We start from the raw sequence: 18004 nt of genomic DNA, 5'->3' as shown, positions 1-18004 counted from the left end.
TTCTTTAAAGTCTGTGATAATGACTGTAACATTTCCCACTGTTACTGCCAATTGCTGTGCAGTGCTTCTGTCCACATTTTTCAGCCTGGGCCTAAAAGAATCATCATAAGAAGTAGACAATGGTCAATGTCCCTTCACACACTTGGTTCCCAATTCCTCTGAAAAATTAACCTAAGAAAGATATTCAGGCTATTTCCCCAAATTTCCACTAAATTCAGAGGCTCTGAAATTCTTCACTATTCAGGATACTAAGAAGTTAAATAAACTTTCTATCTTAGTTCAATTCATGCTCCACTTTAAATATAAGAAATGCTATATTGTTCTGCCTCAAGTCTTCCTTGATGTCTCATTCCACATATAATTTGGGGCATGTGGAATCTCTTTCCACTGTCCCATTGAGAAAGTCTCCCTGTTTAAAGATAAATCCCGCTATAAGAATTGTCCAAGTGTTCCAAGGCAATGACAATACTATGATGACTAAAGATTTATTTTCTCTATCTAACCTTGTCTTCTCCATTTTATCTCCCTTATTTTTCTGGTTCTGTTTGTAAAATCCAAATGTAATAGATTTTTCAAAATATTCTTACAAAAGAATTTTGTTTCTACAAATAACTAAAAGAAGCTCCAACTTATGTGATTAAAAAAAATTTTTGGTGGAAGTGGGATGATAGGGCTGACAGAATTGATGGGGAAAGCTACCTGTTTCTCTTCCTAATATTTGTGTGTGCAAAGTGCCAGACATTGTGACACTGTGCTAAGTGATATATAACTTATGGCATCCATTATACTGATGACAAAACTGAGACAGAGACAAATTTAAACTTCCCTAATCATGCAGCTACTAAGTACCTGAGGCCAAATTTGAATCCAGTACTTCCTGACTCAAGGCCCAAGCACTGATCTACCAAATGAAGAAATTTTATCCAAAGCCCAATAGCTTGTGATAGTTATACCTACAAATACCCATAAAAATATTTTAACAAAGTACTTTCATTTTCATTAAAGTATATTTCTGTAATGAGAAATGTCTTTTTCTTTCAAATTACAGAGAATCTATACAAGTTGTTGAACCAATTAACACACGTAAAATATCCTGACCCTCCCCCCCTTCATAACCTTAAAAAAAAATCTGTGCCCTTTCTGAAGGTCAAATATAGTAAATTTGAATTGTATACTCTGGATATTTCAAGTGAAATGTCTCTCTACCTAAAGCTCAATAAAACTAAAAGAGAACTTACTTTTGCTTCTACTCTTCATTCCTGTCCAGGCCACACTAAACTTTTATTATAATGTCACAATTTGAGGTACTGTTTCTCCTCTCCTTTCTGCTTATATCTTTATTCATTATATCTGACATAAAGCAAACAATAAATGCCTGTTAACATATCCCCCCTCCCCAAATACCTCCTTTTCTATTTTTCTCCTAAATATATTACAATTAAAAGAAAAGCAATGTGATGGATGGTGAAAAATAGAGCCAAGGATAGCTTCATCTGAGACAGAAGGGGAAGACAGGAAAAGCAGGTCACTTAATTTTCTAGCCTGTTTCTTGTTTTGTACACAGTAAAAATAAAAGCATCTTGCCATAGACTAGTTGGTAAGGAAATGAGATAATATATTCAAAGTACACCATAAAGAAGACTCAAAAAGTCTTCCTCAATAACTCATTTCTATACAATTTGGGCATGAGGAATCTATTTCCCACTGTCCCACTGAAAAAGTCTCCCTGGTTAAGGGACAATAAGAATTGTCCAAGTGTTCTAAGGCAATGACAACACTGATGACCCAAAAAGTTAGTTTTCTCTATCTAATCTTGCCTTGCCCCTTTTATCTCCCTTATTGCAAACCAAAAAAAGTTCTATTTTGATTTCCATTAAATAACTATATATTTTAGAATGCCAGCTATTATTGTTAAATAAATTGCTATCAATATTTAATATTTAGAGAGTGGTGAACCCTCTCTCTAAGGATATATGACCTTAGGCAAGTAACTGAACCTCTTATTTCCCAAGGGAACTGGAATTCTGAGACTTGCAAGAAGATGCCAAGCTGCAGGGGAGGAGACTATTTTCTCACTGGGATCCCAGGAAAATCAAAGATCCTGTCCCTTTCTTTATCAATCAAAACAAATTCTGTCTTTCCCCATTCCTCCTGGTATTTTGATTCATGGAATATTAGAACTCTGCCAATTCATTTTCCTGCTTAGAGTCTATTCTTGTTTGAAAACCCACTCTATGAGGAGCTGTCATAATTTCTCTAACATTCTTTTTTCCTTCTCTTAAAAGACTTTACTGACCTAGATGACCCACCTGTAATCTCATTTTAAACTTTTGGAATAATTGTCTATTTTCATATGGCATCTAATTAATTATATATTTATTGCTCTTATTTAAGGAATATTTTAATCAATAACTGGATGAGACTGGAAGAGAATGTTCAGAGACTTCCAGATTCAAAATATAAATATTCTATTTAAGAGATTAATATCTCTTCTAAATTTTCTTACTGTAGTTAAAGAATGAAATTAAGTTTGTGCAAATAAGCCTAAAGAAACTTGAAAAACAAAAAATCATATGCATGTATGTGTATATATATATATATATATATATACACATATATATATATAATTTAATTTTAATTTAATATAATTAATTTTAATATAATTTAACTCAATATACATCTATTTATTTATTTATTTTGGTGGGGGCGATTGGTCTCGTTAAGTGTCTGAGGCCACATTTGAATTTAGGTCCTCCTGACTTCAGGGTTGGTGCTCTAACCACTGAACCACCTAACTGCTCCACAAAAAATAATTTCTAAAAGTAGTTGTGAAGCAACATTTCCACAAGGTGAAAACAAATAAATAAGGAATGCAAAGTCATGGGAGTTCAACTCAATTGGATACTAGGCAAAAATAATATTCTGTATTTGTAGAAAACACATATCTGAAATAGTGAAATCAACTATAGTTTACAACTTTTAAGAGCCATTAAAAAATTCTGTTAGTAATGGTTTCATAGCTCTTCAATCTTATATTTTGGTCAGTGCTGCAAATGTTACTTTTAGACAACAAAATTTTAAGATCCTTATATGTCTCTTAATTCTAAGAGATAAATAAATGTTCACTGGCTAATCATATAATCAATCTGGTGCTAATTTCTTACCTTGAAGTGTGATTTGAGTCACTGGTCTTTGTTGTAGCATTCCCAGACTGTATACTGTTTGCTTCACTAGGAGGATCTTTCAGAATATCTGACTTTGGTCTAAAAAGGAGTAAAAATATGCTTTAATAGAATTTATGGCTTCATTTACAACTTAGTAAGCTCAATTATGAATGATAAATTTTTTGCTTGCTTTGGAACTTACTTTGTCTTCTTGTTGGTGTTTTTCTTCGTTACACTAGGGCTAATTTCTTTCTCTTTATCTGGTTTCTCTTTTTCTGGCTTTTCCACTTTTTCCTTCTTTTCCTTTTTAGGTGGTGGGGGTGTGGCGTATTGTTGGGCCACTTGTTGTGCAACCAGCTGAGAGTTTATTCTAGGTTTTCTATAAAAGGATGGAAAAAAAAGCAATTGTTACTTACTCTGTAAACAAAGTTAACTTTAATAAATGGAAGTATTTTAAAATTCACGTTTGCTAAAACAAAATCCACTAAATATAATCTAGAAGATGTGTCTTAATAGTAATAGTATATGCTCTCTTGAAAATATCCAAATATTCTAAAAGAAAATTTACTCTTATATAGTAGCATTTGAAACTACTTTTTAAAGTGTCAAGACTGAAGACCATAAGAATCTGCCAATCTCCTTTCATCAGATATTGGTAGATAATATCTTAAAAGAAGAATGAAATTAGAAGTGAGTCAGCCCCAGCAGGATGATTTCAGAAAGGCCTGGAGAGACTTACATGAACTGGTGCTGAGTGAAATGAGCAGGACCAGATTATACACTTCAACAAAAATACTATATGATGATCAATTCTGATGGACGTGGCCATCTTCAACAATGAGATGAACCAAATTAGTTCCAATAGAACAGTAATGAACTGAACCAGCTACAAGCAGCAAAAGAACTCTGGGAGATGACTATTAACCACTACAAAGAATTTCTAATCCCTCTCTATTTTTGTCCACCTGTATTTTGGATTTCCTTCACAGGCTTATTGTGCACTATTTCAAAGTCCAATTCTTTTTGTACAGCAAAATAATTGTTTGGACATGTATACATATATTGTATTTAATTTACACTTTAACATATTTAACATGTATTGGCCAACGTGCCATCTGGGGGAGGAGGTGGAGGAAAGGAGGGGAAAAATTGGAAACGGTTTGGCAATTGTCAATGCTGTAAAATTACCCCTGCATATATCCGGTAAATAAAAAGCTATTAAAAAAAAAAAAAAAAAAGTGAGTCAGCCATTTATATCCCAAATTAATTTATAGAGCCCATATGCTCCAATGCAGTTTTGTACATGAGTTAACACATCTGATCAAGAAAAAAGTAGCTGTATCTCCAGTAGAGGATACAAATGATACGTTCACATGATCCTCAAAACTCATGCCTGTGCCAATCTCCAACTGACACACAATCTTAGAACCACTGTCCACACATTCAAAATAATGCCAATCAAGTTTCTCAATGCCATGTTCCTTCAGACCAAAATGGAAAGGACTGCATTATACACATTATAATCAATAGTTATAATAAATGACCAGTTCAAGAAAGGATATGTAAGAAATTATATTCTTGAGTGCCCACCCATCTTTTTTTTCCTCCTTGTAGATTATTCTTGCTCTATAACTTCTTTTACTTGCTTCTCCCTTTATTCCCCTTCCCCCCACTTTCCCCAAGCAGGCTATAGTTAAGCACATATATGTTATTAAAAATAGGCTTTTTACAAAATGACATTGGCTGGGGAACTCATAATTATTCGAGTACCCAACAAGCATTTATTGAGTGATTTGGTCTGCCAGACGTACTGGGTATACGTAGAGAACAACAATGAAAGAATCCCTCCTTGAATTGAGTTTTTTCTGTGAAACAATATAAATGTAAGTATGTATATGTGTGTGTAAAACTAAAATTGGAAGGATATTCTTCCAGCTAGGAGGAAGTTGGTACCACATAGTGAAGGATTTTAAAAGCCAGACAGCAAATCTATATATTTTTTAACCTTAAGCCAAGGAGACATTGGGGTTTATTGTTTTAGGTAAGCATACTGGTATTCATATTGAGGAAAATCCAAAGGAATGAAGGTCTTCAAGGAGCTCTGATGTAGATGTAATTCTCACCTCTTCCACACAAACATTAATAGCAAACTTTTCTCCCAACACCACTATTTTAACATATAACATTCTAACCTCCTTATTTGTCAAACATACTTACAAACTTTTGGGACACAAGCCATTAGTACATCCAGAATCTGACATATTTTACTATCCATGAGGTTTGGGTGCAAAAATTATTGTTGATAAATTCCTATCTTACATTATAGACAAAGAATTTCTTACCATAAACAAATCACAGGCAATCAAATGTAAAATTTAACAGCTACATCAACAACAATCTTCCCAGTATGTTCAGATAGATGTTTTTCCAGCTAATTTAACTCAACTATATGTAAGGTGCTAGAAATGAAAAGACAAAATTCCTACTAGCTTAAAAACAAACTTTCATCTACTAAAAAGCCTGTTTTACCAGTACCAGTAGCACTTAGGAGAATTTGATTTTTGTTTTGGTGCTGAGAGACTTAAACAAAACAAAAGCAGGAATGACAACAGCCACCCCCAAACAATTTCTTAAGCTATAACATGGAAATTGGAAAAATTGTGATATTCTTTGATTCCATTAACTCAATTTTCCAAGCTCTTTGGAATCTTATAATTAAAAATTTAGAATATTTTAAAAATACTTAAAATATGTTGACAACTGTATTTATAAGATATTGACAAATACTCAAATACACCACAAAGGAAAGATGCTATCTACATCCAGAGAAAGAAATGAGAAGAACAATTAGCTAATATCTCTTCTATTCACTTTGTAATCCTTCATCCCACCACTCCCTCTCCAGCTGCACCTGTTTTGGCAGTTTCAACATTTGAGGCCCTCAAAAATCTGGCTACAACTACTCTTCTTAGCTGTGTGACAACACTTTTATGGGTAAAGCCAATTTAGCCTGTCTGTCCCCACCGAGAGAACTTGTCCTTTGTAACAAGAGAATCAACCTAAATACAACATACTCCTAGTTTTTGTTTATACCACTCAGGATCACAGAACCTGGTTCAGAATCTAGCTTTGCCATTTATCACCTTGGGCAAGTTACTATGGGCTTCGAGGCTTAAATTTCCTTATCTAAAAACAAGGGCTTATGATTTAAAAAAAAAAAAAAAAAAAAAAAAAAAGGTAAAAGTCAACATGTTAGTTTAATTGAAATAAGGTATGATTCACCAGATGAAAATTTTAAAACCTGCTTACAGTTGGTACAAACATTTCCCTCCAAAAGTCTAGAGCACACTCTCCCACAAATGCACACAGGTCCACAGCCAGAGTGGGTCTCAAGTTAAAAGAGTATGAATGTAACTCAACTCCTGTTATGGCCTGGAAGTCTATAACTAGTATTCTTCTCTGGTACCAGAGGTCAGAGAATCTCCTTGAAAGTGCCTCATTCCTCGGGTGACTTCCTACATCCATTTCTCTTCAATGTGCCACTCTGCTCCTGAAATATTTGTATGTGTTGTCTCCTATTTGTCCAGAGAGCAGTCAAATAATCCTAAAGCATCAGCCTATACCTGTCACTTTCCATTACTTCTAAGATCAAATACAAGGTCTTGTTTGACACATAAAATTCTTTATGAATGTCCTATACTATCTTTTCAGTGCTGTCGAACTGGTCTAATCATTTTCTGACCCTCACATAACATTTAACTTATCTTTCCCCATCTTTTAAATAAGCTATTCCCTCTACCCTGAACTACAATAAACATCCTCATTGTAGACTCGCTAATTTCATTTCCAGGTTCAAATCAAGTACTACCCTCTTCTCTACATGAGATCTTCTTGTCTGACTCAAAAGTCCCTTCCTAGATTCTAAACTCCCCTTCCCAACTCTAATATATTTATAAGAGCACATATTGCATGGATGCATTGTTTTATTTGAAACATTAATGTAAAACTTCTCAAGGACAGGACTTTTATTTTTGTCTTTGTACCATTAGTACCTAGAACTTAATAAATGGTTTGCCGACTGAAGTCAACTCAAGAGTAAAGGTTTAGGACCTTATGACAAAAATACAGGATTCATAATAGGAAATTTCATTGCTCTTGTGAATATTGTGGTTTTGGTTAAAATTGTGTGTGTTTAAGTGCATTTTAAAATTATCTAGAAAAATCTGATATGAATTTTCTATGACAGATGTTAATAGAAAACTGGAATTTGATTAATTTGTACTATAATAAAGTCTACCTAAAGTAACACTTGCACTTGACTTGGCCAATGAAGGTATGTGAATACCAGAGTCCACAAGTAGAGGAAACAAAACAATGGGAAGTCAAATTAGGTAGAGGGCTATCTTGTTTTACTGCATTTTGAAGATATTGTATTATTTACAATTTGAAAATGTGTGGCAAACTTGCATCAAGCAAAGGAATCCACACTAATATGTGCTCACATTATGATCAGTATCACATTTTGGAAATACTTGGAATATTCCAAGTTTTTCATTATCATTATACCTGTTATGGTGATCAGTGATCTCTGAGATCTTTGATATTACTATTCTGTTTTGGGGTACCATGATTCCTGTCCATGTAAGATATCAAATGTCATTGATAAATGCTGTATATGTTGTTATAACTACTCTGGTCTTCCTATTCCCCGAGATACAGAAATAATCAAAGCAAGCTAATTAATAACCTCTTAAATGTCCAAGGAAGAGCTTTGATCTATGCAGCAAACTTCACTGTTGTCTTATTTTAAAGTGTCACAGTCACTCCAAACTTCAGTAAGCTTGATAGCAGCCATTAATATTTTTTGCAAGACCTTCCCCACCAGGCAAAAAAAAAAAAAAAAAAAAAAAAAAAAAAAAAAAGATTAAGGTTCAGCTGTTAATTTGCACTTTTTAGCAATTATTTTTAAAACTGAGGTACTATATTTTTTCAAAGACATAATACTAACAGTTCAATTAAGAGGCTACGGTATGGTGTAATCTTTTATATGTACTAGGAAACAAAAAAGTTGTGATTTGCTTTATTGCAGTTGTCTGGAACCAAATCCACAGTATTTCTGATATAAGCTTGTAAGAAGGTTACAGAAACCACTGAAAGAAAATGGGAGCTCAGGTTGGACTAGTCAGAGACCAAGTAGAAAAGACATGTTGGATGAAGTTAGAAAGGAAAAGAACTAGAAAGTAGAATCAAACCAGGAGCAGAATTATATTACAGAAGTTGTGGGGAGATGGGGAGAGGAAACAAGAGGTAAAAACTCTTTTTCAGCCTACAAACTTTGTCTAATTTTAGAAAGGAGAAGAGTAAAAATGTGAACACATACCAGAACAAATTTTTCCTTGTAGTTCATGTGAGTCATGTAAGGAATAGGGTGCTTATTCCATGCCTTTTTTTTCAAGTTTGAAACTATAGATGCCCTGCTTAGACATATCACAGGTATCAATACAATTCCATTTGATATTTCACCTTTTTAAGTTTAAAAAAAAAAAAAAAAAAAAAGGAATTACAAAAATCACATTTGTTCAGTTATCCAAAATGCACCTTCATGGAGAACAGAATTGGTAGAAATGATTCACAAATTAAGATAACTGAAAACCTCAAATGAATTCCAAAATTGTTTTTATTTGCCTTAGAAAGTTATTACTAGCTTAATTGTTTTTATTTTCAGCTTTGCTAAAAATAAAACCAACTTCTATCACCTTCACAGTATGCATTACCGCAATACTTGGGTGGTAATCACTACAAAGATTTCGTATGATTATAGAAATTTCATTTCTCTCAAGTGTGTTGTAATGGAAAGGGCACTAGATTTAGAGTCAATAGTTACCCCTTCCAGACTGGGGTAGAATGGTGTTAGGGGTGATCTGGAAATTCCAGCTAAAACTTTCTGCCTGTCCCTTCACACCAGAGAAGATATTTAATTATTATATTATTACATTATTAAAATATGTTGGTATTATACTGTGATTTTATACATTTCTGACTTTCTAAACTTTTTTTCTGTGTTATCTGCTGGCCTTCATTTGTTATCTGCGACTTCCACAAAATTGCCCCAAAATTCCCATTTAATTTTTTATGCTAACCCGAGATATATTGAAACTGCAATGGGGAGAGTCACATCGTGGAAGGGATAATTGTAGAGTGGCTAGATTTTAATTCTGACTCTCCTGTTGACAAATTTCATTACCTTGAGCAATTAAATAGAAATTGAAATCACACACCAACAGTAATGCCCCTGCATAAAAAATGCCCTTTTACTACTTCACCTTCCTTCCCTAGCTACAATATTCTACAAATACCCTATGTTCAACTATTAACCACATGACAGCTTCCCTTATCACTAACAATTGTCTCCCCATGGTCTCCCAACTCTCACCCTCAGGGGTTGAGAGGGAGAGAGGGAAAAGGAGTATTTTTTCTTTCAATGTGGATACTTCAAGTGATACTAATTATTTCGGACAAAATAATAGTAATGATTTAATGATAAACACTTATGGCAAGGAAAATTTACTTATAGCCTTTGAAATGAAATTAGTTTTTAATAATGATAATAAAGTGTCAGGTGAAAATTGTGAAAAAATAGTGATGTATTATTAGGACCTATAGAAGCTTAGATCCCCTACATTACCCTTAAAATTCTAAAATACAGAATACCTGTAAACTCCTTCAGTCCAAAACTGCTCAGAAAGACCACTGAAATATTAAAGGAAATTCTGGATGGAGATAAGTCAATGTAGGCATATGACAAAGCATATGGGAACTAGACCCAGGAAGACTGGCACTCCATATACCACAAAACAATCAATCTACTAGAATTAGAGAGCAAATAGAAAACAAGAATGCATTGGTCATTTCAAAAATTCCCAAATGAAAACACCATTGAAACCATTATAGCCAAATCTAAAATCATCAAATCAAAAGAATAAAGCTCCCCCACCCTACAAGGGGATCAAAAAAACCAAGATTTCTCAACTGTTATGATAAGGGGGGGGGGGGGGAGGAGAGAAAACACTTGAAATGACAAAAAATTAACACATTTACACAACAAAGATTGGTGTTATCTGATAAAGGAATAGCAAAAAGGAGTGAGGGGAGTGGGATGTTACAATGGACTTTTCCCAACCATTCCAAATCAAACATAAGAACTTAACATACCATGTGGACAATGGTTTAGTATTCATTAAGTAACTATATAGAACATCACTACTATAATTAATAAGAATCTACTGTCCTTAAATGTATATAGCAAGTATCTAAAAGTTAAATCAATCGCGGGGGAAAAAACAAAATTATATATAATGTGGGATTCCCAGTGTTCCTTTTTCAGACTTAGAAAAGAAAATTTAAAGCTCTACTTAAATATCAAAATAAAACAACTTAAAATCAAAGCATGTTTAACAGAACTTAAAAGTAAAAACATTAGAATCAAAGTGAAGTCCATCATGAAACAAAGAGAACAAAATTTGATATGGTATACTATGGAGATCAGAGCGCCATTCCCCTAGTTCCCATATACTATGCTACCTACCTCTCGATGTAGCCTAGTATTAACTTTAAAAACTTTCCATATTATCTTGCCATCTCATTCATATTAAGCTCAGAATATATGCTCCTTAGGTCAGGGATATGTATAATTACATCTCTCACCCAGTGAGTATGCCCTTGTCCATCTTCAATCAAACTAATTATTACATCCTTAACCATCTATTTACCTATCTGTATTAAGAAGGTAGAATCATCATTTTTCAAAGGCATTCCCTATGCTACCTTGCTAGGTGATGATTTGAAAACAGGAGTAAACCTGAGATTAAATTTTTTTCTTCAAATATTCCAAAAACAAGTGATAATATATTGGTCTCACAAATCTTAAAAGTTCATCTAGTACAACTCAGACATAAATCTGATGAAAGAGTTCTAAAATAATACATTACACTTGCATTTTTTAGTGCCTTATGTTCTATATTAGAAATGGCATGCTACATTTGTACAATCAGGGAAATAAGAACAATCCTTGTTCTAGATACCTGGAATATATGCAATGGGATATCACCATACTCTGTCCAAATATGTCAGGGTAAATCTAAATATGTCAGAGTAAAATTGGATGAGATCTACTCCTTTATGAAAGTTTGGGAGAGAAAAAGTTATAGCACATCTCACATAATGCATATTATAGCTCCAGATGCTCTCCTATTTCCTCTTTTCCTTTCTCTCTTTCACAAAGTTCATATAGATACTGGAAACAACTGTTTCCATTTACTACTACTCCCAACTCCCTCAATGTTGTTTCACTTCATGCATTTTTTTAAAGGAATATTCTCCTATACTATACCAAAATGGTACTTCATGACCATTATCACAATCACTTCTCCAAATGGTACTTCCTCTGATAACTAACAAGTTCCTATCAAATATCTTCAATAGCAGCCTCTAGGTGCTACCTCTCCGTTCTCATTTAATAGTCTTTATCCCCCCTCATTTTTTCTCCTTTGTCCCTACCCCATTCTATACGTTCTGGAACCACCAAAAGCTCCTATTATCAATAAAAATCATAAAATAAAGTTTACTATGTGCCACTGGAGCTTTAAAAAAAGGCATTTCCACTTTCTCAATTATCTATAAGTTATTATCATAGCTTGTCTATACATAGTTGTTTTCATGTGTCTCCTAATTAGATTAGGGGCTTCTAAAAAGCAGGGACTGTTTTTGTCTTTGATCTGGTTAATCTCCAACTTACATTTTTCTTCCTTTCACAATTCACACTATTAAAACAACCAAAACAAGAATCTATACTTGTTTCCTTCATGTTCTCTCCATCCACTTCTAGGGCTTGATGTCTTAAGAACTAGAAATGTTGTAGATACAATTTATGTAGTGGAAGAACAAATTGTAGCAAAACATTGGATAGTTTTTCATTCTTGTAATAAAAGTTACAAGCAAATAGGAAGAATTAGGTGGATCTGGATTTAGAACTGATTGCAATAGTCAACTAATGGTCTTAGGTAACATAGAAGTTTCTAGTGTAGAATCCCAAGGGTGTGTTTGGTACTTAACATTTTTTAGCTACTCCTTGGACAGAGACATAGGTGTTATGCTTAAAACTTGCAGAAAGCACAAGATTTTAAAAGAATTTGCTAGGTTAGAATATGGAAGGAATTTTAATAAGATAGAATTTAATAAGATGTATAAGTAAAAGATGGGGGGAAGCATGGCTAGATGGCATTTTAAAAGAATTCTAGAGATTAAGTAGACTAGGGAGTTCATGAATCAATAATGTAAAAACTGCAGCCCTTACCCTCCCCCCAAAAATACTAGATGCAAAGAAAAAAAATTTTTTCTTTTAACACCTGAATCTTGATAGAAATCAAATCATTTGCATATGTTGATCTAAAAGCATGGTGACCAAACTAAATGAAAAAAACTTCAATGAGATAGTTACTTCCTTTTTGCAGATCTAATAAAGATACAGCATCTTCTTAATAAAGTCCCTGTCAATGGCCAATCCTCCTTACACTTTCCCACATTTGCAGGCTGTTAAACCACAAGGATAGTATAAAGCACTATGCCAACAATCAGTTCCCCAAAGTGATGTTTAAATAACATTCAACATAAAGTCCAAAAAGAACATGATTAGAAACATCTTTTAGCTTTTAGAGCATGATTCCTGTTTGGTTGCACAGTGCACCCAACACTTCCATAGGATTTTCTTGACAATGATGCCTGAAGTGGTGTGTAGATAAAGGCAAACAAAGGTTAAGTAGCTTGCCCAGGGTCACACAGCTAATAATAGCTGAGGTCTGATTTGAACCCAGAGTCTCTAGACTCTAGTATCTCACTGTTTCCTTTAAAATTGTCAATGTGGAGAGGAAGGAATGTATAATACTGAATACAAATCTCACTTCCCGCTTTGCATATAGTAGGCATTCACTACTATTGTATTTGTCTATATCACTCACCAAAACATAACTTGCTGCCCCAAATTTTGCTTTTTAAACAGTGAACTAACTTCTTTTCTGATACTTACATAATAGCTGTATTTCCATTTTAAGCCTGGGTTGGTCCTAAATATTTGTTTGTTCATTTATAATACAGGGTTTGGGTTAACATTTTCAGAATAAACAACTTTTTGGTTTGATCCCAGCTAGACTTCTTTAACATTTTATTTTTTTCAAAAGAAGAATATTTAATAGTGTATCTTCTCCCCCAATTTATAAAACAATTAAAATCCCATTTGAAAAATTCTGACCTTTCTAACTGCTTACTACTGTAATTTATTATTCTTATTCTGCTGTAATTTTCTGTAAATTTTCAAATGTAAACAAGATAAGTCATTTCTCTCGAGGAACATTATACCAAAATATCCCAATTAAAATGTATTTAGCTGTCTCTGAAGTGTAGTTCATATAGCAAAAGCAGACAATGCAAAATGCATCACAATCAGTAATTTTTGAGGGAAAACTAAAGTTATGTGGTTAAACAGCTAAATTTCAAGAGGAAAAATTAATCTTTGAAAAAAGTGCCCCTCAAATGAACCAAATTAAAATGTAATTAGGAATCATTTAACAAAAGAAAAATACCAAAACATATACTAGTGTATTATCATGTGAACAAATATTATATTATGGAAGGTATTATATTATTATTGTTGTTGTTGTTATATTATGGAAGCAAGGAATGGCCAAGTAGCTTTGTGGCAATGGTTTTTTGTTTTGAGGAGTGGAGATCCTGGATATTTAAGAGTCTCACTCTTGGTTTAGTCTGGGAATTGGGGTAGAGAGCATGGTTTTTATAACATAGCTTTGGCCTCACAAAGATGGTGGTATTTGATCTGAGTTTTGAAGGAAATTAGATGATGAATGACAGAGGCAAGAACATGAGAAAGAGAATGTGTTATGAGAATAAACCACTGTAAAAATATGGTTGAAAAGCCAAGTTGGAGTCAAAATATGACCGCTTTAAAGTCCAACTGAAGTTTGCAGTTGAGCCAGAAAGATAGAGAACCACTAAGTGACATAGTTTACCGGTGCTTTATGAGTGTCATTTTACTATTACTGCTAAGAGGTCTAAGAAGGTCTGAATTAGGATAGGAGCTGAAAAGAAATATGAACTTTACATACACAGGACTGACCACTGATTGGTTATGTAAAGTGAGGAAGAGAGTGAGTGAAGTTGTGAATCTAGGTGACTAGAGGGATGGGGATGCCTTTCAAAGAAAGAGAAAAAAATAAAGAAAAGAGGGGAAAGATAAGGAACAGTATTTTAAGATATGTTTCCTAATATGGTTGACTCAAACCTCTTTGCTTGGTTTCAAGTCCTAGCTAAACTTCCACCTTCTAGAAGCAATTTTTTCACAATCTCTCTTAATGACAGTGCCTTCCTTCTATGAATCATCTTGTTTGTACATGGTTTTCAAGTTGCTTCCCCAACCGTAATATTATGGGTTCCCTAATAAAGTATTTTGCCTTTCTTTGCTTTAGTGATTAACACACTATCGGACACAGACCTAATAAATGCTTATTGGCATAATGATATATATTAATGACATCACAGGCCTGACAGAATAGCTTGAATACCTAAGTGAATCATTCATAATTTGTATTGGACATAGGGAGGGGCAGCACATGATTAAAAGAGACATCTGGGGTAGGGATAGAGAAAGCAGAGTAGGTTAGAGGAAACAAGCAATGGCACCTCCAGAAGACAAGCATAAAGGGGCAGAATGGGGCAAAGGTCTATCTCAGCCAGAGGTCTCAAGTCAAATGCCTTTCCCCAATTCCTTTGCTTTTATTTGGAGGTTTTGTTTGTTTTGTGGGGGAGAAAGGTCTAGTTGAGGGGCAGAAGAACTGGGAGGGGCTGAGCAGTACATTTAATTACTTACAGAAAGGAAGCTGTTCTAGAATAATGGGGGTAATAGTTTTCTTTACAGGGATTCTTGTCTATTCACTTCATTAGCAGACAAGGAAGCAGTCTATTTACTGTTCCATATATTTCTACTTACTCTTAAATTTTAGGGAAACAGTGATAAAAAAAAAATCTCCCACAGTATTCTCATGAACAAGGTAGATTTCAAACTATTTGACAGGGTAGACTTGACACCACCAAGAAGACAGATAATCCCAAAGCTAAAGTCTAAGCCCCAGAGAAAAGTGTTTAAGGAGTTAGGATAAAAAGTAAAGTTACAGTGAGAGAGGAAGAATCAGGATATTATAATATTATAATGCTGGTATTATTGTTATTCAGTCTTTTAAATCATGTCCAATTCATGAGCTCATCTAGAGTTCTCTTGGAAAAGATACTGAAATGGTTTGCCATTTCCTTTCCCAGATTTTTTTACATTTGAGGAAACTGAGGCAGACTTGCCCAGGGTCACTCCGTGTGAGGCTACATTTCATCTCAGGTCTTCTTGATTCCAGGCAGGGTGCTCTATCTACGGCACCATCTAACTATGTGTTATTTATGGAAAAGGGCACTTCATTTGGAATCAGAAGACCTGGGCCTTAGATGATCTTGAAAAACTTAGTATCATATCTCATTTATTGCTCATTTAATTAATTCACAAATGATTTATGGTCAGAAGACTCAACTCTTGATCCTCAACTCTTTCTCCAAACATAGATCCACTAATGGAATAGGGGTTATCTACCTCATACACTACCCAGTTTCAAATTATTGCTACCAATATAAAACCATTAGGTACAAGCCCAAAGGGCTAAATCCCAGCTTCATCTTCCTATTTTCACCTAAAAGCCTTTGCCTAACAAACTAACAGAAGATCCTTCTAAAAACTTGCCTATCTAGTACCTAGACCTCTAACCGGGTTCTCACTATGAAGACAAGTAGACAAATAATTTCACCAGGTTCTTTGGAGAAAATTTACACAACAGCTACCTAATAAACACTGGCTAAGTTGAATAGATGAGGAAGATTAACTACCTTCATTAACTTACAAATTTTTGTGGCAAAGTTAAGTTTAGGTAAAGGGGTAGGGAGAAAAATAAAGATGTTAAATGTCAGACCGGTAAGACAAAGTGCCATATGGAAGCTTTCGTAAAAGACTTAAGAATACTTCTAAAATTCTTAATGGGTTAACACCTGATTTGAACAAATCTGTGTTTGACTTTTTCTCCTAAAAGATTTAGAGCACTCCTTTTTCTGTTTGCCAATTTCAGGAGAAAGGTTGATTCTTCTTCCTAGTATCTAGAAATGAAAGAATGCGATTTCTAACTACAGGTTTAAATAAATTCAAGGATAATTAAAACATAATGGTTAAAAACAAAGGTTTTTTCATGAAAAGATTTTAAAAAGAAAATAGTATTTCAAAAAAGAGTTCAGAACCTTTACATACAATAGGAAAATGAGAAACCTGATCAAATTGCCTGAAATTGAAAACTCTTAAGAATTTTTGACTTCCTTTGTCTTCTATAGGTGTCTAACCTGGAAGTGGGGGTGGGGGGAAAGTAAAGAATCCAAAAAGTGTGGTACCTTTAATAAGAATGCTTAAAACTTGGCCAAATTTAAAAAAAAAAAAAAATGATGAGTATCATTCCCTACAAAATCTTACCTAGTAATATGGTTGAAAAACTAATGTATTTAGTTTGAAGCTTATAAAAACAGATATCTGGATCAAATGGGATGATATATACAGATGTCTTCATGAGTCATCATTTTGATAAGGTGAGAATTCCATATCAAAATGATACAGGAAATGTTTTCTGCAATAAATCAAATAACATTGTCTATTTATAGCCAAGAAAGTTAATTTCCTTATAAGCTTGACATGGACAAAGTATTTTCTTTTGTTTTGTGACTATACAAAGTTTTTTCAGTCCCTTTTCTGATTCTTAAAACTATAATTGAGGAAATAATCAGAAAAAGGAGTGGCTACACATTAAGGATAACAGATATAAAAAAGCTAATAGGCCAAAAGCTAAACTGTTAAATTGCAAAATGAATACACACATTTTTGCATGCAAGAATAAAATGGAATGTGATTTGTTTTACTTATTAAAAGATTGTATTCACTGAAGTATTGAAATTATGTTCTGACTATGTGATCCACCCCCACTCCCAAAGAGGCCGAACTACTGGTTTTCTATGTTGGATCCAAGAAACATGGCTCATCTTAATGTTCATTATCTAGTGTAACATTTATCAAATGTTAACCACAGGCTTCATGCAAAGAACAGCAAACTGGAAATACATAGCCTATAAAAGAAATGGTGCTTGCTCTGGAGAATATACAACCCAGTTGAAAACAAAAAGCAGTCAGAACTACAAAGGAACAGATTAATAAATGCTAAACAACTTTAGATGGAACAGGCATAGTAACCTAGTAACAACTACCCTATGAAGTCCTAACCCAGGACAGGCTGGGCAAACTAATTTTTCTGTCCCTACTCTTACCTAACACCTATCTTCAATCTACTTAGTAACAGTAACTCAAATTTGCACAGTATTTAAAGTTTACAAGGCATTTCCTTCACAGATATAATACAAAAATTCTTCACATGCAGGTATGCATGTATGTGTACGTACACACACACACACACACACACACACACACACACACACACACACACACACACAACCAATCCAAAGCTCAGACACTGAATGATTTGATTAAAGACCAAATTGGGATACTATCTGCCACCTCAGGAAGTAGAAATAACATGTGAAAAGGTTTAGGTAAAGAAAGTTGTCAGAATATGAACATGAAAAGAAAATAATCAACATTGAATATTTCAATTTTAATTTCAAGGATTTTAAAAATAGCTCAAAGGAAA

At 33.8% G+C, this 18004-nt stretch overlaps 1 protein-coding gene across 1 annotated transcript in view; it reads right to left on the bottom strand.

Annotated features, from left to right (window-relative positions):
• Positions 1 to 18004, bottom strand: part of RYBP (RING1 and YY1 binding protein) — a 61152-nt gene that overhangs the window by 4073 nt on the left and 39075 nt on the right. The window contains 3 exon segments of the mRNA XM_074284098.1: positions 1 to 91; positions 3165 to 3263; positions 3367 to 3543. Of these exon segments, the coding sequence (XP_074140199.1) occupies positions 1 to 91; positions 3165 to 3263; positions 3367 to 3543 (367 nt within the window).

Source organism: Sminthopsis crassicaudata, chromosome 1 (genome assembly GCF_048593235.1).
Source record: "Sminthopsis crassicaudata isolate SCR6 chromosome 1, ASM4859323v1, whole genome shotgun sequence".
NCBI lineage: Eukaryota > Metazoa > Chordata > Mammalia > Dasyuromorphia > Dasyuridae > Sminthopsis > Sminthopsis crassicaudata.
This window is presented reverse-complemented; position numbering and strand designations above follow the sequence as displayed.